The sequence below is a fragment of the Episyrphus balteatus genome, chromosome 3, assembly GCF_945859705.1.
Source record: "Episyrphus balteatus chromosome 3, idEpiBalt1.1, whole genome shotgun sequence".
Lineage (NCBI taxonomy): Eukaryota > Metazoa > Arthropoda > Insecta > Diptera > Syrphidae > Episyrphus > Episyrphus balteatus.
In genome coordinates, this window is record NC_079136.1 from 105934105 (window position 1) to 105960962 (window position 26858).

The 26858-nt window shown below is 32.5% G+C and overlaps 1 protein-coding gene across 7 annotated transcripts in view; it reads left to right on the forward strand.

The window, feature by feature from the left end:
* LOC129914456 (WD repeat domain phosphoinositide-interacting protein 1) overlaps positions 1-26858 on the forward strand; it is a 138824-nt gene that overhangs the window by 26501 nt on the left and 85465 nt on the right. For 6 of the 7 annotated variants that reach the window (XM_055993719.1, XM_055993720.1, XM_055993724.1 and 3 more), the window contains exons 2-3: positions 25372-26444; positions 26503-26622. In XM_055993719.1, the coding sequence (XP_055849694.1) occupies positions 25372-26444; positions 26503-26622 (1193 nt within the window). Of the gene's footprint in view, positions 1-23770; positions 23929-25371; positions 26445-26502; positions 26623-26858 lie in introns of those variants that run through there. The other variant, XM_055993721.1, reaches the window with a different exon arrangement.

Sequence of the window (26858 nt, forward strand, 5' to 3'; positions counted from 1 at the left end):
TGGCAATGGTAAATATTCCTTTATCTAATAGGACACACTTTTATAAATTTTACACTGCGGCGGCACCTAGGTTATTTTTAATAAACTATCATTTGAAATACGAATAGAAAAGCAATCAAATTTGTTCATAAATAAAGTAAGGAATTGGCTTTTCACTGTGGATAGTTCTATGGTCAAATTATTTTTAAACTGAGTTTGATATCAAAACAAATTATTTTTCTACTAGCTTTCATACTTAAAATTGTCTTTCTTTTGCAATTTGAATTAATTTCTTTTTTTGTAATTTCATAATACATATTACCCCATAAACACATAATAAAAAAAATGAAATTTTAAATTGACGGATCATTCGCCTCTAGTCACACAAGTGCTACAGAATGATACCTTCTTCTAAAAATTATTAATCTTGTTACAATTACTATATAATATTATTATTGTATGTAGGTATTAACTATGTATTAATAATTTTAAGAAATTTAATAAAAAAAAAAAAAATGAACGATTGAAAAGAACGAATCATTGAACTGAGTTTTTAGTTAACTTAAATTCTAACCCCTAAATCGATTTAAAGGCTTGCAAAACTTCATAAGACTCATGTCCTACTTTGAAATAAATAAATAAAATAAAATAAAATAAAATAAAATAAAATAAAATAAAATAAAATAGAATAAAATAAAATAAAATAAAATAAAATAAAATAAAATAAAATAAAATAAAATAAAATAAAATAAACTAAACTAAACTAAAATAAAATAAAATAAAATAAAATAAAATAAAATAAAATAAAATAAAATAAAATAAAATAAAATAAAATAAAATAAAATAAAATAAAATAAAATAAAATAAAATAAAATATAAAATAAAATAAAATAAAATAAAATAAAATAAAATAAAATAAAATAAAATAAAATAAAATTAAATTAAATAAAATAAAATAAAATAAAATAAAATAAAATAAAATAAAATAAAATAAAATAAAATAAAATAAAATAAAATAAAATAAAATAAAATAAAATAAAATAAAATAAAATAAAATAAAATAAAATAAAATAAAATAAAATAAAATAAAATAAAATAAAATAAAATAAAATAAAATAAAATAAAATAAAATATAAAATAAAATAAAATATAAAATAAAATAAAATAAAATAAAATAAAATAAAATAAAATAAAACAAAATAAAATAAAATAAAATAAAATAAAATAAAATAAAATAAAATAAAATAAAATAAAATAAAATAAACTAAAATAAAATAAAATAAAATAAAATAAAATAAAATAAAATAAAATAAAATAAAATAAAATAAACTAAAATAAAATAAAATAAAATAAAATAAAATATAAAATAAAATAAAATATAAAATAAAATAAAATAAAATAAAACAAAATAAAATAAAATAAAATAAAATAAAATAAAATAAAATATAAAATAAAATAAAATAAAATAAAATAAAATAAAATAAAATAAAATAAAATAAAATAAAATAAAATAAAATAAAATAAAATAAAATAAAATAAAATAAAATAAAATAAAATAAAATAAAATAAAATAAAATAAAATAAAATAAAATAAAATAAAATAAAATAAAATAAAATAAAATAAAATAAAATAAAATAAAATAAAATAAAATAAAATAAAATAAAATAAAATAAAATAAAATAAAATAAAATAAAATAAAATAAAATAAAATAAAATAAAATAAAATAAAATAAAAAAATAATTTATATGAAACCAAAAAGAAAAAGAACAAATCATTGAATTTAGTTTTTAGTTAGTTTAAATTCAAGCCTCTAAATCGATTTAAAGGCTTGCAAAACTTCATAAGACTCATGTCCTCCTTCGAAGTAAATAAATAAATAAAACAAAAAAAAATTAATTTATTTGAAACCAAAAGAAAAGAAACCAAAATGATTGAAAAAATGAACGATTTAAAAAAAAATGAATCATTGAACTGAACGACATATGAGCGATTGAATCTTTTAAAATGAACGATTGACGCAGCTCAAAGTCAGAGCTTTACTGCACTAACTTCATAATTGATTTTATTAACTTCAAACCTTGAAAAAGTGCAAGACACATTACTTGACGTTCTTTTTAGTCTTAATAATGTCAAAATGAATCCTCATTTTATTTCGCCATCACAATTTATTAAACAGCTCCAAATTATTCGGAACAATATTCCGTCTCATCTTAACATTACGACAGCATCTGTATTAGATATTTATTAAGATGTAATCCATCCATAGTGATAAGCAGAGTTAAAAGACAAGACGATGTTTAGTATTTAACGTTTAATGATAGAATGAAAATTACAATAAGTAAATGATATAAGTGAGAGCAATTAATAAGTTCATGTAATAACAACAATGTATTCAAAAGTATTATTTGTAGACTGGAAAGTTAATTCATAGGGTAGAGTTGAATAAATTGTTCTCACACTCCCACTTTTATTCAAAAAAATATTTTAGTTAATTTTAGGATGGATGCAATAGCACCACAAAAAATTCAAACTTTTCTTTAGGTAGATTCTTTGTGAAAATATCTCCCAGTTGTTCGTCTGTACCAATATAGCTTAGAGAGAAATCCTCAAACTTGTCGCGGATAAAATGGTACCTCACGTCGATATGCTTGGTCCTTTTGTGATACTCTGGGTTCTTAATAAGTTTTATAGCGCTCTGGTTATCAACGTATAGAGTTGGTGATTCCCGCAAAGATCTTGGCGAAATATCTGCCAATAGTTGACGTAACCATATTAATTGTTTTACTGCTTGTGCTGCTGCTATGTATTCCGATTCGGTTGTCGATAGTGCAACCGACCTCTGCTTCTCCGATGACCAAGAGACAGCCCCAGAACTCATCATAAATACATAGCCTGGTGTTGACTTTCTAGTATCAGGATCTCCATCAAAATCAGCATCGCTGAAAGCAGAAAAATTGTTATTTAAATTTGATTTAAAATGTATGCCATAATAGATGGTCCCTTTCACGTATCGTAGTATACGCTTTAGGGCCTTGATATTTTGATTTGAAGGATTTTCCATGTATCTGCTTGCATTGTTAAGTGCAAAGCAAATATCTGGTCTTGTTCCCACGGCCAGATACATCAGACTGCCTACCACATCGCGATATGGGTAAAGTGTTCCCGAAGTATCATAGTTAATTTTTGAAGACTGAAGCTCATTTGATGGTGTAGAGACTGGATTGCAATCCACCATATGAAAACGTTGAAGAATCCTTTTAGCATATCCAGACTGACAAATATGAGCTCCACCATCGGTATAACGGCTTATCTCCAACCCCAAAAAACACTCTGCATCACACCATTTTACATTGAACTCCTTGTTCAAGTAATCCATGAGTGAATTAAGAAAATCTTCAGAACTTGTCGCGATCAATCCATCGTCTATATAGATTGCCAGGTACATCTTATCTTTACCTTTTCGATAGACAAATACACATGGATCTGCTTGAGAGACTTGAAATTCAAAATTTTTTATGAAGTCGGTAAATTTTTTATTCCAGCATCGGGATGCTTGTTTAAGCCCATAGAGGCTTCTAAGAAGTCTGCAAACCTTACCACTTCCGTCCTCATATCCTTTAGGTTGATTCATGAAGACTGTAGTTCACCATATAGAAATGCAGTCTTTATATCGAACTGTCGGAGAATGAGATTTTATGCAGCCGCTATCGATAGGATGACCCTTATAGATTCGAATTTCACTACTCGTCGCTGTAGTTCTAAAACCTCGTAACCCACAAAATTGTTGAAAAAAATCCGGATGTAATAGAAAAGACCCTGTTTGCCTAACATCGATATTGTCAGAGCTACGCTTAATCAAAACCAGATCATTTGTATTGATTCTCATACATTTCACACTTAGTTTTTTTGCTCTGCTGAAAAATAGACTTTTCTGGGGTACGAGGTATTAGAACTACAGCGACGTACTGGACTGAAGGTCTCACGAAAATCGATCCCATATTGCTGTGAGAATCCCTTCGCAACAAGTCTTGCTTTATATCTATCCACTGTTCCATCTGATTTGTATTTTATCTTGTACACCCAGCGATTATCAATAACCTTTTTATTGTCCGGTAAATCAACAAGAGTCCAAGTTTGATTTTCCTCTAGCGACTTAAACTCGTCATCCATCGCCTCAATCCATTTAGCTTTTTGGTTAGAGTTAACTGCATCTTCGAAATTTATTGGTTCTAAGGAACCTGCCATAAATGAAAAACAATCTGATGAGTAAACGTAGCTTACCGGATCCAATTTACGAAGTTTTTCTTTATAACGATTTGTATCCTCAGCATTGTCTTTCTTAGCATTGTCTTCCTCAGAATTAGCTTGTGTCTCCCTTTCATCTTGGATTTTGTGTGATGTACTAGCCGGTGTAAAATCAGAAGTTTCTTTCTTGAGTTCACAATCATCTGAAACAATGTCATGCCTTTCTATTGGATTAGTTGTTTTAACAGTTACCTGTGGATTTCTTAGGCCTTCAACACTTTCTTTTAAGATAACATCTCTAGACACCTTGATCCTATTTTGGGTTGGACTCCACACACGATATGCCTTGCCGTTTTCAGAGTATCCTACGAATACACATTTTGGAATCCCATTTTTGACGTCTCTCTTTAGGAACGTGCACGTAAACCTCAGATCCAAATATTCGTAGGTGATCAAGTTTTGGTATAGCATTGAACCAAATTTCAAAAGGACTTTTACCAACCACAGAACTCTTACCTGTGCGATTAAGCACATATACCGCCGTACTTACAGCCTTCGCCTAAAATTTGAGACCAATGTGACATGAAAAAATCAACGCTCGTCCTGCCTCGACTATTGTTCTCATATCACGCTCGCTCGGCCATTTTGCTGCGGTCAATATGGAGCACTACGCTGGTGACGAATGCCTTCTTTTTGCAGAATCTCTTCCATGCTTTTGTTTACGAACTCCAAACCGTTATCGCTTCGTAAAATATTGATGTTGTGACCAGTTTCGTTGCAAAAACTGTCCAAAATACTTAGTCACCTCTGATTTTTGTTGCAAGAAATATACAGTGCGAAAATGAAAAAAATCCTCCTTGAATAGAAGGAAATATCTCGAGCCACCCAGTGACGTCTCTTGCATTGGTCCACAGACGTCAGCATGCACAATTTGTCCACACTTAGTTGCCTTGCTCTCGCTTCGAGAAAAAACTGCGCGATGTTGTTTACCAAAAATGCAACCTCCGCATAGGAAGTTATCTTCGTCCTCATATTAAATTTTCGCTGCCTCCAGAAAATTTCTCACATGAGCAACACTCTGATGCCCCAGCCGCTAGTGCCATAACCTCAACGATAGACGAGAAGCAATATATGCATCACATACCACTTTTCCATCATCTGGATAACCATAAACATCATCTCAAAAAATTTGGCTTTGCGAACTCCCACTGCAACCGTTCGATCCCCCATTCTCAGTTCGCATTGATCTTTGTTTGATATACAATCAAAACCCTTATCAAAAACGCATTCCGCTGAAAAAAGATTAAGTCGGATCTCTGGCACAAATAAAACATCTTTTAGCTGTTTTTCATTCCATTGATTTCCATCAAAAGCTAATATATTGATAATACCTCTACCATGTGCATATATTATGTTACCATCTCCAACTCTTACTGGAATAGCATCATCCAAAGCTTCTAATGGCTAAACCAACATCGTTTGTTAGACATGTGGTCGCTAGCTCCTGAGTCGAGAAACCATGCGTTCTCGTTGACACATTCAGATAACATAACCTCACTGATGAAAGCTTCACTGGTTTTCTTATCAAATTTTGTCAACTTGCTTGTACTACTACGCCGTTTCGGACACTCCCGCTTCCAATGACCCCTCTCGTTACATACGTAGCATTTTCTTGGCTTAGTTGAAGATTTGTTGTTGTTGCCCTCTTGCTTGCTGTTGCTCCTAAAACGTCTGAACTTATTTGCAACTAGGGCTTCACTTGGTACTGGTTCCTCCTGTGATAGCATTCGAGTCTCTTCAATCATAAGACTGTAACAGTCATCCTTAAACAAATCAACATCAACAACATAAATAATATAAACTCCTGCTCAAAATTAACGCACACTTTTTTTTTCTTTAGTTATACCCCTGCATCTTGTTTGAAATGGCTTTAAAATTATTTGTTGTATTTTTTTGTGTTTGCTTATTGTTTAGCAAGTCAGAAAAATGCTAAATTGCAACAGTATTATTAACCAAAAAAAAGATAAACCAAATTTAGCAATTCAAGGTCTGAAAACTGATATTAAAATAATTTTTGTTTTTTAAGAAAAAAAATTTAAAAAAATGGAAACGCGTGACAGTTCTTTCCAATAATTTTTTTCAATACTTGGCATTGTCTCCTCTAGAGCATTTGGTAATTTGGAGTCGTCTATTCATTCCAAGAATTAAGTTTTGAAGGTTTTGTTGTAACTTTTCTTTCACTGCAGTTTTCTGTTAATCAAGAATGCTTGGAGGTGGATTTCGGCCGCAAATGCATTTTTTTCAACGTTTCCTAGACATGTTCTATTGAATTTACATCCGGATATCTGTGTGGTCAATTCAAAGGTGGCACATTTTAATCATGAAGATATTCTCAAACCACTCTAGCATGCATTATCGTGCATCAGACTGATTTGTGGACCAAATCTAGGGGTGATTGGTACCGCATGCTGTTCGAGAATATCAGCCAGGTATCTTTGGGTACTTAAATTAGGTCTAGGAGATCTCACTAACTCCGTAGGTGTTGTGAGGCAGAGTTTACTCCATGAAAATTTATGACTCATCTCTAAAAGGTTCGCGGGTTGACAGATAGACTTCAGCATACCTCTCCAAATCTTCCCCACAAACATTTTATTCCATACCTTCAATTTAAGCTAACTCCTGTCTTATTTGAAAAAATAACCACGATACTGTGAGATAAAGTAATAGTAGGATTTTTTTTGTAAAATAAATATGATGTGCGTTAAATTTGAGCAGGAGTGTAAAAAAAACATTTAAACATTCATACATTTAAAATTATTTACTTAAATTCTTTCATTATTTTTTTTTGTTTATATAATTCATTAATTTTAACAAACACATTTTGACAAGCCATGTAAATTTAAAAGTGCTAACAAAAGAAAAACAGAAACACAAAAACAACACATTTTATAAAACATAACCATTGTAATGTGCTGCCGCCTTCTACAGTATAAAAGGCCGCAGCAAATCAGTAGAAGTCGCATTCTGTCTAATAAAGCTTAATGGTAAACATACAACTTTTCGTTGGAGTTACTATTGTTTTTATTTTGATAGAATTTGGGTATTTTAGCTTTCGCTAATCATCGTTGCTACATAAGTAGACAGGCTGAACAATTCTTTGGTCGCCTGGCTCTTCACCTCCGTTTATACAATCTTCGTCACATAAGACTGTAGACAGGCTAAACGTCTCTGACGGTTGCCTGGCTCTGTTATCGTCGCCAGTACAAAACAGGTTTTAACACTCATGCACATCCACTGCATTCACACACATCCACTGCATTCTCACACACGCGCATTCACGCATTTACGCATTTGCACCCACACACCCCCCAAGCATAACACCCACGCTTCAATTGGCGCCCAACCTAGTGGCTACGTATGTCAGACTGTCAGTCGGTGGACAGTACAGTAGGACCCAGTTAAGTCCTATCAAAGTAAAACCCGGTTAAGTGGATAACAAAAAAAAAAATTTTTCTCCATATTATATAAAGGACAAGCTGAGTTTTTTTGGACGATACAGTACAACCCGAAAAATACAGTCAAACCTGATTAACTGCGTACACATTTTTTTTTTTTTTTTTGTACCAATCGACGAATCAAAAGATAATCAAAATTAACGACAGTACAATCCAATATTACAGTCAAACCCGCTTAATTAAGCAAAAGAATTTTTTTTTATCAATTCAATTTTACACTATCGTGTTTACATATTTTAATATACAAACAATAATCGCACAAGAAAGGTGCTGCGCAATTTTTTTTTTTTTTTTTCATCACGGTATGAGAAAAAGTCACCGGTTATCTGAAAAACCGAAGGTTCAATATATTGAAAGAAGTTCTTCGTCATCAGACTCCTCCAACTATATCTCCGATATTGAGTATACGTCTGAATTCGAATCACCAGAGAGTGAAACAGAGACTACAATCATAAACGAGAACACATTTAAAGAACCCCTACAGTCAAACCTACAATTTACAAATATGCCAGACGACCAATCAGCCTCGATCGCTCTATCCGAAGACCAACTCACCCGCTTGGTAGCTGCCATAGGCGTTAAAGAACTCCAAGGTACCTTTAGCCGATGCACCGCTCGTTATAATGGTGAAAGAAATACCTCCAAACTGGAAGACTTCATTGCCACAATAAGTGTGTACAAAGATTCTGAACACGTTTCGGATAAAAATGCTCTGGTAGGATTCCCACTCTTGTTAGAAGGTTTCGCTTCAAACTGGTGGCAAGGAGTAAAAAACGAAGCAAAATCGTTTGAAGATGCACTAAAGTTACTTCGCTCATCGTTTGCTCCACCAAAACCTTCCTGGCGAGTTTATGTAGAAATTTTCGAGGATAAACAAAAGCCAAACCAATCAACTGACGAATTTATTTGTAAAAAGAGAGTACTGTTTTCGCAGCTAAAAGATGAGATTTCCGAACAAATCATGATTAATATGATTTATGGTCAGCTTCTTTTGAGTATCAGAGAAAAGGTTCCAAGAACCTCAGTCAACACATTTCAAGAACTTTTAAAGGAAGCTCGAGAAGCCGAAATCGTTCTCAGAGAAAGCCGCCCTCCAGGGAAACCTGTCGAGGAATTTAAAAAAGTAAGATGCACCTTTTGCAGAAAGCAAGGACATTCCGCTGAACAATGTTTTAAAAAAGCCGCAAACAATCAAAATGAGGCCAAGAAACCTACACTTAGTTGTTACGGATGTGGAGCTGCAGGTTATTGCAGAACAAACTGTCCAACATGCAGTAACAAAAATGCAAACAGCCCAGCAATGCTTGACTTCAACCTCATCGAGTCAACTGTTATAGGCAGAAATGTGCCTACTGTAGATGTTAATATTAATGGACTGAAAGGTGAAGCATATATTGATACCGCAGCCCGAACGAGTGTCGCAGGGTCACGTCTTTACCAACAACTTGTCCAAAAGGGTTGCCCTTTTCAAAAAGTCAATGCAGAGATAACTTTGGCTGATGGAATAACGAAAAAAGAAACAGTTTATTCAACTATAGTTGATATCATTATTGGGAAAAGACTACGTAAAATTCGTTTTATAGCCCTTCCAAAAGCCAAAGGAAATCGCACGTTATTAGGCATCGATTTTCTCGAACAATGTGGGCTTGTTTTAAATATTGCTCAAAGAGCATACTATTTCATTGACGACCCAGCAACTACGTTTGATTTTAAATTGGCTAAAAGTAATGACAAGATTCAAATCGAACCTCGAGAAAACCCCTTTAAAACGCCAAAACCTACTCCAAAAGTAAATTACCACAAAATATTGGAAAAGGATGAAAAGCTCAAACAAGTTTCAGCATATTTGGCTTGGGTTGAAAGCCATGAAATTATAAGCCCTATTCCAAGTACACCAAAACGCAAACGATCCAATGATTACTCACCGCACAGCATCCAAGCAATCTTCTCTGACGCGCTGCCTCAGCAGATGAAAACACCTGAAAGAGGAAATGATCTTTTTAGTGCACCTAAGAAAGCCGATTCAAATGTTGATGACTGGTTCATCCTAAATTCCATCGATATTCAACTCAGCCCAGATGAAGGATATTCACTCAATGGACCTGATAGAAAAATCCTTGAAAAGATGTTAAGCGAGCAAGAAGAAATTTTTGGAGAGATAACAACACCTATTTCCAATATAGAACACCAAATCAATACGGGAACACATAAACCCATATCAAATCCACCATACCGAATATCACCAGCAAGGAAAATACAGTTGAAATCTGAGATTGACGATATGCTTGAAAAAGGCATTATTGAAGAGAAACACTCCCCATGGGCCTTTCCTGTGGTCATGGTCCCGAAAAAAGATGGACAAATAAGAGTATGCGTCGACTATCGCAAATTGAACTCTATAACCATACCAGATCGCTATCCGTTGCCTAGAATGGATGATCTTCTGCACGCAGCGAAGAGTACGCCATACATGTCAACACTGGACTTACGTTCTGGGTATTGGCAAATTAAAGTAGCAGAAGAAGATCAACTTAAAACTGCTTTTATAACACCATTTGGATCTTATGTTTTCAAACGAATGCCATTTGGATTGCGAAACGCACCAGCAACGTTCCAACGCCTTATTGACAAATTTCGAAATGGACTGCCACAAATTCTGATCCTTGCATATCTGGATGATATAATTATCTGCTCCGAGAACTATTCAACACATCTTAACGATCTACAAAAAGTTTTCGCACGTCTGAAGCAATTTGGGTTCAAACTTAACCGAGACAAATGCAGATTTTGTTGCTCTGAAATAAAGTATTTGGGTCACATTTTGACACCCGATGGTTTCAAGGTGGATCCCGAAAAAACTGATGCCATACTACTTCGCCCAAGTCCCAAGAATCAAAAACAAGTGTTATCCTTTTTACAAACTTGTTCCTGGTACAGAAGATTTATCCCAAATTTCGCAGATATATCCAAACCACTATCGAATTTGACGAAAAAGAATGTTGTTTGGAAATGGGGAATCGATGAGCAAAACGCGTTTGACAATCTTAAAAAACTTCTGACAACTTCTCCAATTTTGCAGCAAGTAAAAGATGATATTCCATTCATTCTCAAAACCGATGCCAGCAGCTATGCTATCGGAGCTGTTTTACTCCAGGGGGAGAACGAGATGGAACACCCTGTTGAATTCGGAAGCCGTTTACTCCTACCTGCAGAACGAAATTACTCGACAACGGAACGTGAAGCACTCGCAGTAGTATGGGCAGTCGAAAAATTTCGAGGATATATCGAAGGATCTGAAGTGAAGATTCTTACCGATCATCAACCCTTAAAATGGCTTATGAGCCTGAAATCTCCGACCGGTAGACTCGCCAGATGGGCACTTCAGTTACAACCTTATAACATTGAGATAGGTTACAATCCTGGAAGAAACAATGCTGTAGCTGACACTCTATCCCGACCGCCATGTCCCGACAATGATCATACAGAGGATTGTATAATTTGCTCAGTTATTGTTGATATTCCAAGAACAGGTTCGAAGGAAATAAGAGATAACCAACTTGCCGATTTTGATCTTAAACTCATAATCAATTCATTCGAAAACAATGATGAAAACTTATTTCGTTGGACCAGTAGAGGGTACATGCTTGTGGATGGTGTTTTATACCGGTATTGTTCTGAGGAAGATTCGGAAAACGGCCAACTCGTCATACCAAAGTCAATGATAGCTATGATACTGAAGAAGTATCACGATGACTGTACTGCTGGACATTATGGTTTGGATAAGACATTGGCTCGTATATCAAGTCGCTATTACTGGCATGGAATGAGATCTGATGTTGCTAAACATATCAAAGTTTGTGTGGAATGTCAACGCTATAAAACCTCAAATTTAAAACCAGCCGGTCTATTGCAAACAACCCCGAGTAGGCAAAGATTTGAAGTTGTAGCAGTAGATCTTTTTGGACCGCTACCCACCACTCCTAGTGGACATCAATGGATTTTAATTGTCGAAGACTTATGTAGTCGTTGGGTTGAGCTATTCCCCTTGAAAGAAGGTACTGCTGAAAATTGTGCCCTAACTCTGTTAAATGAAGTTTTCCTGCGGTATGGAGTTCCACGAAGATTGCACAGTGACAACGGAACACAATTTATATCTGCATTGATGCAAAAGTTAACTTATTGTCTGGATATAAAACAATCGTTCACTCCTGTATATCATCCAGAAGCAAACCCAGTCGAGAGAAAAAATCGAGATCTAAAAACCCAACTTTCAATCCTAGTTGGAAATCAACACACAATGTGGAATCTCAAGCTCCCAGCCATACGATTTGCGATGAATACAGTCAAATGCGAAAGCACTGGATTCTCACCTGCCTTTTTGACATTTGGAAGGGAATTACGAACGCCAGATGATGTCAATCATGATCTAAAAGCGATTGTCCAAACAGAAAACTTCATACCCCAGATCACTCCACACTTAATTAAACTAGCCGATACTCTGAAGGAAGCAAGAGAAGCATCCGAGAAGTCACAAGATCGAAGTAAAGTCTACGCTGACAAGAAGCGAAGACCCCACTACGAGTTTAAAGTTGGCGATAAGGTTCTTGTCAAAACTCACACAATCAGCAAAGCATCGTCAGGTTTTACTTCGAAACTGGCACCGAAAAGAGATGGCCCTTATGTTATTTTGAAGAAGAAAGGTTTAAGCAGCTATACAATTGCAAAAGAAGATGACCCGACCGTTCCATTGGGCACATATCACGCATCAATGATTTCGTTATTCTCTGGGGGTTCGAAAGAACTTCCATATCCTAAACCCATTGTTTCTTTCAGAAAAAGAGGACGACCTGTAAACCCTAATCCTAACGATGAGCCTAAAATGACCGATTCAAAGTCTAAAAGAAAGAGAGAAGAAAGATCCGCAACACCCCAAACCATTTCCGAGGCAAAGATGATCGATCCAAATTCCAATAGAAGGATGACTCCACCTGAGGCCACAAATACAAATGATCCTGCCACATTTCCGAGACGTTCCATGAGGCAGAGGGGGAGATTGTAACAGTCATCCTTAAACAAATCAACATCAACAACATAAATAATATAAAAAAAACATTTAAACATTCATACATTTAAAATTATTTACTTAAATTCTTTCATTATTTTTTTTTGTTTATATAATTCATTAATTTTAACAAACACATTTTGACAAGCCATGTAAATTTAAAAGTGCTAACAAAAGAAAAACAGAAACACAAAAACAACACATTTTATAAAACATAACCATTGTAATGTGCTGCCGCCTTCTACAGTATAAAAGGCCGCAGCAAATCAGTAGAAGTCGCATTCTGTCTAATAAAGCTTAATGGTAAACATACAACTTTTCGTTGGAGTTACTATTGTTTTTATTTTGATAGAATTTGGGTATTTTAGCTTTCGCTAATCATCGTTGCTACATAAGTAGACAGGCTGAACAATTCTTTGGTCGCCTGGCTCTTCACCTCCGTTTATACAATCTTCGTCACATAAGACTGTAGACAGGCTAAACGTCTCTGACGGTTGCCTGGCTCTGTTATCGTCGCCAGTACAAAACAGGTTTTAACACTCATGCACATCCACTGCATTCACACACATCCACTGCATTCTCACACACGCACATTCACGCATTTACGCATTTGCACCCACACACCCCCCAAGCATAACACCCACGCTTCAAGACGTGAAATAAGGTTGTCTACTGTGCGCTCGCTTTTATCGGTGGACTCCCATGCACTATGAAAAAAATTAAAACTTGGAGGAAGTGTCATTAGTACTTTTGTTATAACCATCGAATCTGAAATAGGTTCACCTAAATCCTTGAGCTGCTGCACAATCTTTTCCAGCTTGGAAATGTGACACGCCATACTATCACCAGGGTTCTTAGAAAAACTGTAAAATCGTTGTTGCAACATGTGAATTCCAGATTCAGATTTTTGCTCGTACACGCTGTGGAGCTTATTCCACATAGCATTGGAACTCTCGCAATTAATGATATGCAACATGGGCTGCTGTCCAATCGTCGAAATTATTTGCTTTTGTGCCAACACATCAGATTTCTGCCAAGCTACTAGTTTTGCTGCATCGGTTGGCTTTTCAGCAACTCCAGATGCCGTCTCCAGCAAATCGCTTGCGCTCAGCAAAATTCGCATCTGAAATTTCCATATGGACCATTGACTTGCATCGAGGAGCTTGTCAATTCCATGATTAAAAAAAAAAAACAAAAAAAAGCCGATAAACAAACTGTTTCTGTGAACCCGTTGGTCACAAAAAAAATGATGTTGGTCACAAAGAAAAAATCACGATGTTCAAAAACTGTTCTGTTCCCCGTTAATTTTTATATACTCTCAATATCTAATGATCTGATAAGAGAAAAAAAAAATAACAGCAACCGTTTCAATTCTTTCTACCGTCTCTTTTATGTAAAGCAAAACAAGATGTTAGTCGAATAATGCTATTTGCTCACAAAACTTTATGTACAGATTTACCCGTTTGCAAATTTATATGTTCAACAAAAAAAGAACTTTCCAACAAATTGTGTTCTAATTCTCTGGGCCCATAACCTGATAAGCAGAGTTAAAAGACAAGACGATGTTTAGTATTTAACGTTTAATGATAGAATGAAAATTACAATAAGTAAATGACATAAGTGAGAGCAATTAATAAGTTCATGTAACAACAACAAAGTATTCAAAAGTATTATTTGTAGACTGGAAAGTTAATTCATAGGGTAGAGTTGAATAAATTGTTCTCACACATAGTATTTGAAATTATGATGATAGTATTAGAAATAGACACACAATTTTAAATTTTTTGGGGGATTAGATCTCTCAAAGAGGGGGGAGTATGTTAAGTAAACAAAACCTGACCAATAATAATATCATACTACCTATATTTACATAAATGCTGACACGATGGGAAATGATTTCTTACGATTTCCCACTGAGTGTTTATTTTATTATACATAAATATGTTGGTTGGCTTTTCAGCAACTCCAGATGCCGTCTCCAGCAAATCGCTTGCGCTCAGCAAAATTCGCATCTGAAATTTCCATATGGACCATTGACTTGCATCGAGGAGCTTGTCAATCTTAAAAGTAGACTCATTTTCCTTGATTAAAAAAAAAAAAAAAAAAAAAGCCGATAAACAAACTGTTTCTGTGAACCCGTTGGTCACAAAAAAAATGATGTTGGTCACAAAGAAAAAATCACGATGTTCAAAAACTGTTCTGTTCCCCGTTAATCTTTATATACTCTCAATATCTAATGATCTGATAAGAGAAAAAAAAAATAACAGCAACCGTTTCAATTCTTTCTACCGTCTCTTTTATGTAAAGCAAAACAAGATGTTAGTCGAATAATGCTATTTGCTCACAAAACTTTATGTACAGATTTACCCGTTTGCAAATTTATATGTTCAACAAAAAAAGAACTTTCCAACAAATTGTGTTCTAATTCTCTGGGCCCATAACCTGATAAGCAGAGTTAAAAGACAAGACGATGTTTAGTATTTAACGTTTAATGATAGAATGAAAATTACAATAAGTAAATGACATAAGTGAGAGCAATTAATAAGTTCATGTAACAACAACAAAGTATTCAAAAGTATTATTTGTAGACTGGAAAGTTAATTCATAGGGTAGAGTTGAATAAATTGTTCTCACACATAGTATTTGAAATTATGATGATAGTATTAGAAATAGACACACAATTTTAAATTTTTTGGGGGATTAGATCTCTCAAAGAGGGGGGAGTATGTTAAGTAAACAAAACCTGACCAATAATAATATCATACTACCTATATTTACATAAATGCTGACACGATGGGAAATGATTTCTTACGATTTCCCACTGAGTGTTTATTTTATTATACATAAATATGTATGTTTAAATAAGTATAACATACGCAAAACTATAGTAACATGAAAATGACGTTTTGCAAAAGTTTGAATGCGGGTAGCGGGAAAACCACGCAACTTAAAATTAAATCATCATGGATTTGCTTCCTTACAGTCCTAGAGAACATCCCTACAAAGTTTGAGCAAAATCTAAAATGAGACAGCAATTCCGATTGAACGCATTCATACGGAATGATATGTAAACGGTCCTTAAAAATTGTTGTAATCGAGAGCGGTGAATTTTTTTTATTTAACTTTCTTATTTGACCTTCTAATAATGCAGCCATTTACTAGTTTTACACATTCAACGACTTTCCCTGGATTCCGAGGTATAAATCTAATTTGGCTAAACTATTATTCTTGCTTTCTATCCCAAATTCAATGTTTTTACCAAATTTCATTAAAAAGACCCATCATTTTTGTTTTTACTCAAAAAAACACCTTTAACCATATATTTTTATAGACACTTTAGATTCATGTTTCTAATTTTAGAAGTAACATACCTAATTGCTGAATTTAAATAGGTTACCACTAATATTAGGCACTCTAGTATTACACACTTTTTCAAATATACCCATATTTTCTCTACAACTAAAAAAAAACACCCTTTCACGTGAAAAAAATGTATAGGTTTACTTTATTCGTAGTTCCCATCAGAAAGAGAACATATTTAATCACTTTCCTTAGGGTATACCATTGATTTTATCGGACTTATCGCGGATTTTCCCTATTTCCAAAAAAAAAAAAAACACCCTTTCATCTAAAACATTTGTATAGGTTCTTGGTTTCTGTGATAAATAAAACATTTTTACCAATTTTAATTGGTGTAATAATTATTTCCCAGTTTTTTGTGGTAGTTCCGAATTTCATCATTTCTTAGAAAAAAAACTCCCTTTCACTCAAGATAATTTTGTACACTTTATAGATTCTTAATTCTTATACCAACTAAAACTTTTTTACCAAGTTTTAAAAATTAATAAAATTTAAGTCAGCTGTTATGATAGCTTTCTCACATATAACTCAACCCATAAAAAAACACCTTTTCACGAAAAAACATTTTTAAGAACTTTTTGAATCCCTTGTCCCTGTCTTATATTAAACCTTCATCCGGAATTTCATCAGTGTAGCATGTGTTTCACATGGGTGTCGGTTATATTTTACCTACTGAGGTCAAAAAACAAGAACCCTTGTTTTTAATCGGTAATAACTTTTCTTAGAGCAATTGTATTGACTTTATTTTTATGTCATTAATTCCTTAAGTCACTCCATTTTTGAGAGTAAAAAAACCATGATCTTAAACTACTTTTTTTCATTTTCTTGCGACTTTATACATAATTGAATTAATGTTTTTTGCATTCGTAGGGTGATATTTAGACCTTTCCAAAAATGTTATTAAAAATGAAATAAGTTCATTTTAAGCCGATTTATTACAGAAGAGGTGAAAATCACATTTTATTTTTTTTTCTAAAAAAACCATTTTTTAATTTTTTTTCAAAACTGTTTTTTAAGTAAAATTTTATGAACCTTCCAAAAAAAAAAATATCCCGTTATGATTTTACATTTTAAAGCTACTTTTTCAAAGTTTTTTTGTTGTTGTTTTTCTAGGCTTACTTAGTATTTGGGTTATATCTTGAATAATAAACACAGCAAAAATATTGCTGTTAAAAAAGAGCCAAGTTCTCCTATGTTGACATCATGCTGGCACAAAAAGTATTGAGATATAAAAGTGTACCAAGTTCTAAAGTTTGGGTTAAAATTCATATCAGTAAAATTTTTATTTGAAGCCCTATAAGAATAAATAAGTAAGAAACTCTAGAATAACTTTTCTGGTTAACTCCAGATGTTAAAGTGCAATGTATCAAAACATTTTAAAAAAAATCTATTTTTTAAAGGAAATTTTCGACAAGAAAAAGTTCTTTCTGAGAGAAAAAATAAAAATCTTTCGAATCCTCATAGTTTTAAATTTTGCATGTCTAGTACACTCGCTTTCAAAGATAACAAGATACTTTTCTTCAAAATATATGCATAAGTGGCAAAGCTATGACCATTTTTGTAACGATCAAAATTTTCGACTTTGTACTACTTTTTGAGTTTTTGTCTGTTAGTGAGGCGGCTTAGCATTAAAAAAGAGTTCAATCGTGCACTTTGTGATAAAAGTATGAAATTAACATCGTTTGTAGTACTCAATATAAGAGTTATTTTGAGATATTGGGCCACCTTGTATTACATCCGGAAGGGTAGGTACAAGACTTTTTCTGTATTGCATTCGATTTGTTGCATATCATAGTATTACTCCAGTCAAAGCGTCGGAAAAAAAATGCTTTTTTTTGGGATATTTTACTTCCAAGCTAATATTTTTGCTCCAGTATGTCTGAGACCAAAAAATTAACATACATTCTCTTCCTTATAATATTTTCTATCTATGTAATTTCATTGTATTTGAGTGAGTAAATACAAAATGGCAGCCATTTAAAGTCAAATTCTTGTTAAAAAACAAACTTTTGTCATTATTTCGAAAAAAGCTTATATCATGATTGACATTTTTCTAACTTATTTTGTAGCCCTATTCATGTCTTGCATTTTAAAGAAAAAATCGGTCCCCGGAAAATTTATCGAAAACAATTCATCGAATTACAATTCATCGAATTACAATTCATCGAACACAATTGATCGAAAAAACAATTCACCGAACAACAATTCTTCGAATAACAATTCGTCGAATAACAATTCATCGAATAACAATTCATCGAATAACAATTCATCGAATGGCAATTCATGGAACATAATTGATCGAAAAAACAATTCACCGAACAACAATTCCTCGAATGACAATTCGTCGAATAACAATTCATCGAATAACAATTTATCGAATGACAATTCATCGTGCCATATTTTTTTGTAAAGCTAGTAACTTTCTCTTTTAATATGCATTTAAATAAAAATGTTTTAGGGAATTTAAAAATAATTTCAAAATTTTTCTAAGTCCTAAATGTGAAAAATTTTTCTAAGTCCTTAAATATGAAAAATTTTTCTAAGTCCCGAAAAAAAACTTCTTAGTCCAAAAATATGAAAAAAATTTCTATTTCATATTTCACGACTTAATAAAATTTTTCACATATTTTTTTATATTTTTGGACAATTTTTAGTTTGAAAAAAAAATTCTTAAAAAAATTTTATTTAAATGCAAAATAAAAGTAAAAAATACTCGGTTTACAAAAATATATGGCCATTGAATGAAAATTCTTCTAATAACAGTTCCTCGAATGACAATTCCTCGAATGACAATTCGTCGAAAGCAATTCATCGAATGACAAATTCATCGAATAAATTTTTAAAAATCATAGGTTGCTACCACAATGACGTGCTATACCTACGGTGACCATATTTCTAGGAGCGGAACCCGGGACAGATAAAAATTCTTTGGATAATTTGAAGGAAAAAAAATAAATACATAAATAAATAATAAAATGAGTTTTCATAATTTTTCCTGATTTTGATATCAAGATTTCTTTAAGTATTTTATGGGAAAATGTTCGTTTGTTCACAGTCGCTTTGTTTTTAATCAAGGATTATTCCATAGAAAAATCATTGATTAGAAAATAATGTGGTTTTCCAACCACAGTTTTCTTGATTTCCGTACAAAGTATTTAAAATTTTGAATACATAAATAAGAGATTTTTGAAATACGGGACAATCACGGGACAAATTACAAAATACGGGACACTTATACGTCCCGAATTTATTAAATAAAAACCCGGGACAAACTATAAAAATACGAGACAGTCCCGGGTAAACCGGGACGGATGGTCTCCGTAGCTATACCTTTTTATAAAGCTAGTAACCTTTTCCTTCAGTTTACATTAAAATAAAAATGTTTTAGTAAATCTTAAAAAAATCCTAAATGTGAAAAATTTTTTTAAGTCCAAGAATATGAATAATTATTCTAAGTCCAAGAAAAGTATGGGGAAGTAAGAATTTTGCGGCGAAAAAATTCCAACTCAGAACTCGAAAGAGTATCAAGATACCAGTCGAAAACCACATTTTGCACAATCGCACTTAGAGTCATTTGGCCGCCATTTAGTTTTTTATAAAAATTTTACTTTTTCACATAACTCACGTATTTTTGAATCTACAGAAAAAAAACGTATGGCAAACTTAAAGATAATTTAATTTCCTACAATATATGTTAAGTAACTTTTTTCGATTATCCCTCCGGTTTAAGAGTTAGGGTGTTTTTTTTGAAACACGTTAAAAGGCGATTTTCTTATTTTTGTCATATCTTTTTTATTTGAACTTTTTTTGAAAAATAGTTCGTAGTAAAAGTTGTAGATTTTTTTATTACCTTCATTTATTATACTAACGGTTTTTCGATTTGACACACTGTTTTCGATCTGTAGGCAATAAACTTAAACAAAAATTGCAATTTTTTTATATAGGGACAAATGTATTAATAAAGGGTAATTTGCATATAGTCTATTGAAATGTTACATTAACTTTGCATTTTGGGTAGGGATTTTTATGTTTTGATGTGTAGAGGGGGGGGGGGGGGGGGGTTAATGTGAGTATACAATCTAGTTTTCCCCCAATTTGGCCGCCATCTGGGAAAAACTGTTGTTTTTTTTTTGATATCTTGGAAACCGTTCGTCTCACAGAAAAAAATATCAAGACTTTTTTTATTGAAAATTAGTTTTTATACAATTTTAAAAAATAAAACTTTTTTAAAATTGTATTAAAATAAAAACTTTTTTTCTGGGAAAAAGGGTTAAAAACTGTTGTTTTTTTTTTTGATATCTTGGAAACCGTTCGTCTCACAGAAAAAATATCAAGACTTTTTTTATTGAAAATTAGTTTTTATACAATTTTAAAAAATAAAACTTTTTTAAAATTGTATTAAAATAAAAACTTTTTTCTGTAAAATTGTAAATAAATAAATTATTCTTCGTTAGATTCCTATTTTCAAGAAAAAATCTTTGTAGGGTCATAACTTTTTTTGAATACTATTATATGGCACGTCTTTTTGGTTTGAATTATGATAAAGAAGTAATTTTCAATAACAAATGCATACAATAAAACCAGGCAATAACCATTTGTTAAAACATGAGTTAAAGAAAAATATGGTTCAAAGAAACCAAAAACCAGTAGATTTTGAAAGTTCATATTTTATCCAATATATCCGTAGGTATTAAATTTTTGTGACAATTTTAATGAAAAATATAGTTTCTTCTTTACTCCGTTACATGTCCAATATCCATAAATACTCAAAGGATAAAAATGGACTATTTAGTAGAAACATTAAAAATGTCGTTTTTTCTCTCTTTTTTGAATAGCTTTTCTTAAGTTGTTTGCAACATTTGCATTTCAAAATTTTTTTAAAAGGATTGCATATCGATAGGAAATTTAATTATCTACAAAAAATTACTTAATACAAATTTTCAAATTCGGCTTGCTTTTCAAGTTATAGACAAAAACTCAAAAAGTAGTAAAAAGAGTCAAACATTTTGATCGTTACAAAAATGGTCATAGCTTTGCAACTTATGCATAGCTTTGCAACTTATGCATAGATTTTGAAGAAAAGTATCTTGTTATCTTTACAAGAAAGTGTGCTAGACATGCAAAATTTAAAACTATGAGGATTCGAAAGATTTAGATTTTTTCTCTCAGTAAGAACTTTTTTTGTCGAAAATTTCCTTTAAAAAATAGATTTTTTTAAAAAATGTTTTGATACATTGCACTTTAACATCTGGAGTTAGCCAGAAAAGTTATTCTAGAGTTTCTTACTTATTTCAGCTTTCAGGTGCTGGTTCTTTTGTTCAAATTAGTCATTTATTACTCAAGATATAACCCAAATACTAAGTAAGCCTAGAAAAACAAAAACAAAAAACTTTAAAAAAAAAAAACTTAAAAGTGTAAAATCATAACGGGAAATTTTTTTTGGAAGGATCATAAAACTTTACTTAAAAAACAGTTTTGAAAAAAAATTAAAAAATAGGTTTTTTACCTTTTCTGTAATAGATTGGCTTAAAATGAACTTATTTCATTTTTAATAACGGTTTTGGAAAGGTCTAAATATCACCCTACGAATGCAAAAAAAAACATTTATTCAATTATGTATAAAGTCGCAAGAAATATGCAAAAAAGTAGTTTAAGATCATGGTTTTATACCTTTCTATTTTTATACCTTTCCATTACTCATATTTCCATCCAACTCCTACATCTGCGTAAGACCAGACTAAATAAGATACTAAAATAAAGGTTCAATGTTTAGTCTCACGCGCTGAGTGTTCATTATCGATCGGACGATCGGAATAATGGTCACTCACTGTCCAACCACCTTCAACTCCACTTGTGTTAGTAAAATTGTGTGTTAATAAAATTGTGTGTTAATAAAATTTGTAAACTGTTAAAAAGAAAATTAAAGTTTTTTTGCTTATTTTCATAAAAGGTTCTAAAGTTTGAAGAACAAGTGGTCTAAGTGTTTCAGTCGTTTTCCTAACAGCCATTTCTACCTAACCTAACCTAACCTAACCTAACCTAACCTAACCTAACCTAACCTAACCTAACCTAACCTAACCTAACCTACCCTAACCTAACCTAACCTAACCTAACCTAACCTAACCTAACCTAACCTAACCTAACCTAACCTAACCTAACCTAACCTAACCTAACCTAACCTAACCTAACCTAACCTAACCTAACCTAACCTAACCTAACCTAACCTAACCTAACCTAACCTAACCTAACCTAACCTAACCTAACCTAACCTAACCTAACCTAACCTAACCTAACCTAACCTAACCTAACCTAACCTAACCTAACCTAACCTAACCTAACCTAACCTAACCTAACCTAACCTAACCTAACCTAACCTAACCTAACCTAACCTAACCTAACCTAACCTAACCTAACCTAACCTAACCTAACCTAACCTAACCTAACCTAACCTAACCTAACCTAACCTAACCTAACCTAACCTAACCTAACCTAACCTAACCTAACCTAACCTAACCTAACCTAACCTAACCTAACCTAACCTAACCTAACCTAACCTAACCTAACCTAACCTAACCTAACCTAACCTAACCTAACCTAACCTAACCTAACCTAACCTAACCTAACCTAACCTAACCTAACCTAACCTAACCTAACCTAACCTAACCTAACCTAACCTAACCTAACCTAACCTAACCTAACCTAACCTAACCTAACCTAACCTAACCTAACCTAACCTAACCTAACCTAACCTAACCTAACCTAACCTAACCTAACCTAACCTAACCTAACCTAACCTAACCTAACCTAACCTAACCTAACCTAACCTAACCTAACCTAACCTAACCTAACCTAACCTAACCTAACCTAACCTAACCTAACCTAACCTAACCTAACCTAACCTAACCTAACCTAACCTAACCTAACCTAACCTGACCTAACCTAACCTAACCTAACCTGACCTAACCTAACCTAACCTAACCTAACCTAACCTAACCTACCTCCCATTGCAATGAAATAACTTGATTCAAACACAAAATGAAGAATAAATTACACTGTGTAACACTCAAAATATAAGCGAGCGGAGACCTATAACGTTTTGTAAAGCTAGTCGCACTGATTACAAAACGGTATCTAACTCTTCCAAAATCTGGAGCAAAAAACGGTTTTTTGGACCTTCACCCATTGAAAAAAATCTACCTTTGTCAAATTTTTGCCCATTTGATTGATGCCGAATTTTAATATAAAATTGACTGATTTTTAGAAAACTCAAAACTGTCGCAATTAATTTCTTATCGAACAATGAAAACTATATGTTCCTATGCCTTCTAGGTTTTGAGAAAATTGAAAAATAAGAAAACTACTTTTTTATAAGATTTTTCTTTTTTAAATTTTTTTTTATTTTTCAATTTTCTGAAAACCTAGAAGGCATAGAAACAGTTTTCATTGTTCGATAAGGAATGAATTGAGGCAGTTTTTTAAAAATCTCTTAATTTTGTATTAAAATTCGCTTGGAAAAAAATAGTACCTATTCAATGAGTTTAAAAAAAAATCTTTTTGCCTGTATTTGAAATCGATTATTTCAAAAATAATTGATTGAAATGTATTAATTTAAAAATAAGAGTTCAATGTACAATTCTGCCTTTCGGAAATGGTATAATTTACAAAACGTGATAGGTGTCCGCCCGCGTATATTTTGAAACCTTTTTTTTGTAAAACAGTGTTATTAGCTTTAAAAAGAGATACCAAAATACCGCACTGTGCAATGGTAAGTTTTCAAAAAAATAATTGTTTTTATGTTTTAGCATTTAACTCTATCAAATATTAATCTGTGGCAATAAGAAAGAGTAGCTTAAGTCAAAAAAAAAAAAAAATTTGAAAACCAGTCAACTCTTATCTGCATTTACTCATTACATATAAGTTTAAATTTAAAAACAAAATTACAAAAATTTAAATTCACGCTTAAATGTAGAGACAAAATCTCAGTTCAATTAAAATTAAAAATAACATTGAAAATGAAATTTTCAAAAAATTCCCTAAGTCGACATAAGCTACTCTGTCTTATTGCCACAGTTATACATTTTGGCTTAAAAAAAAGCGATTTTATTGTTTTTTTAGCATTTGGATAGGGTTGCCGAGTACTTGTCTGTATTTCAGAGGTGGAACCTGACATTTTTAAGATAGAAGAGAGTCTTAAGCCTGGTACGCTGCTCGCGCTAAATTTTAGCTCCCATTCAAATTATCGAAAAATTTTATCTCAGCTATGGGAATTTTATCTCGGCACTGTTAATGCCAAAGTTATCGAAAATAGCCAAAGAAAATAAAAATCTGAGAAAAAAGTAGTTTTCTCATGTTTCAACTTTCTCAAAAACTAGAAGGCATAGGAGCATATGTTTTTTAGTGTTTGATAATGAATCAATTGTGGCAGTTGGATTTATCAATCAATTTTGTATTGACCACCACAGTTTTAAAAAAATAGTATTGTATGCGTTTTTTTTTTTAACTTTTTTCCCCACATTTTGACTTTGAAATCGAATATTTCAAAAACTCTTACTATAATAGGTAACTTGATTTAAAAATAAGAATTCAGTATAAAATGTTGGCTTTGAAAAAGGTGTCATTCATAACTGTAAGTGTGAAAAAGGTGTCATTCATAACTGTAAGTGTTGCCGTCGTTTTTAAATATTGTTTTCTTTATTTTAAGTAATATTTTAGAAAATTCCTCCTCCCTCTTAAACGGTGGAAGATTGACACCCTCTTCCGTAGTAAAAAATGCTTGTATTTAACTCCTCTACAAGAATCCGTTGCAAATTTTCACCTTCTGAGTTATCGCACTTTTGCCCAAAATTGACCCCCATTAACCCTCTTTTGGTTAAAAATATGAAAAACAAAATTAACAAAATTGTTGTTAGATTTCATTTTGTATATATTTTTTATAAATTAAAAAAAAAAAAATCCTCGAAAAGTTATAATCTGTGAGCGCTATTAATTTAATTCCGCTAAATGAGCGAATTGTCACACTGTGCGTCGGAGGGGAAATTTTAACTAATTTTTTATTCAGCCAATCAGAACCAGTTGACTACGTATTGCGTAGTCACTAGGTTTGTGATGCGCCCAATGTAAAAAATCTTATAATAATTTAAAAATTTCGATTTTCTCAAATATGGATATCACTTCTTAATTTTCTTTTTTTATTTTGTGTTTCTTATAGATCGATATCTGTGCTGAGCAAAACTGGCTTCCGTCTGTACACTATTTCATCTGTGGATAGTGTTGACGAAATATATTCCAAAGAAAATGAGAACATTCGAATTGTTGAGAGACTATTTAACAGCAGTTTGATGGTATTAGTGACAGAAAATAAACCAAATTGTCTTAAAATGCTACATTTTAAGAAAAAACTTGAAATTTGCAATTGTGTCTATCCTTCTACTATTTTGTGTGTTCGAATGAATAAGTGTCGATTGGTAGTATGTCTTGCCGAAAGTATACACATCCATGACATCCAAGATATGAAAATTTTGAAATCGATTGAAAATATTTCACTTAACGAACTGGGACTTTGTACGCTGTCATTAAATTCACACCTGGCTTATCCTGTTTCGGGTACTTCGGGTGAACTGCAAATATTTAAAGCGAATGAACTTAAAGAGGGCTTGACAATACAAGCTCATAAAACACTTTTGTCGGCGATATGTTTTTCTCCTACCGGAATGCTCATTGCTACTGCCTCAGAAAGAGGAACTGTTATCCGAGTGTTTTGTGTGAAGAACGGCCAACGAGTTCAAGAGTTTAGACGAGGAATGAAACGATATGTGCGGATTGAGTCTCTAGTGTTTAGCGCTCATGCAGACTTCCTGTGTGTAAGTTCTAATAAGGAAACAATTCATATATTCAAAATTGACACAAAGGAGGTCAGTTTGGCCGAACATCGTCCGGTGCTAGAAATTAAAGCGGTTAATAATCCTACATTGGAAGATATAAGTACGACAAATAACACAGAAATAGATAGTTGGTCCGGTTACCTTACAAAAACTATCTCTACGTACTTTCCTAGCCAGGTCTCCAACGTTCTTAATCAGAATCGGGCATTTTCGACGGCAGTTCTATCGCAACCAGGTCTAAAGCATATTTGTGGCTTAACCAAGTTCGGAAAGGAAATTAAGTTAATGGTGGCCTGCGAGGATGGTTTTCTGTATATTTACGACTTTAGTAATGCAATTGGAGGAAGTTGCAAATTGATTCGTGCTCATGACCTTAGAAACACTCTTGAGGGTGTGATTGGTATGAAATTTGGTATACGTTCAGAATAAAAAAAAAAAATAAAACTAACATTTTTTAGAATTGAATTTTACTGAGAGTCCAAACAAATCAACACCGATTATCATAGAAAATAATGAGAGGCAAAAAGATAGCTCATATGCTGGTATTTTGAAAGGAGACTACGAAAACGGACTAACAGGTATTATTGCAAAATCTGTGGTTTCTTACCATGTAGTATAGGTGTTTTAAACCAATTAATTACGCTGTGTAATACTACGTTTCCACCTACCTTAAATCCGAGATTTATATAAGTAGATTTAGAATAAATCTCGTGATTTATTGTTTAGATAAGTAGATTTAGAATAAATCTCGTGATTTATTCTAAATCTCGTGATTTGAGGGTTTTTAGCGAAATGCTGCAGAAAACCTCATACC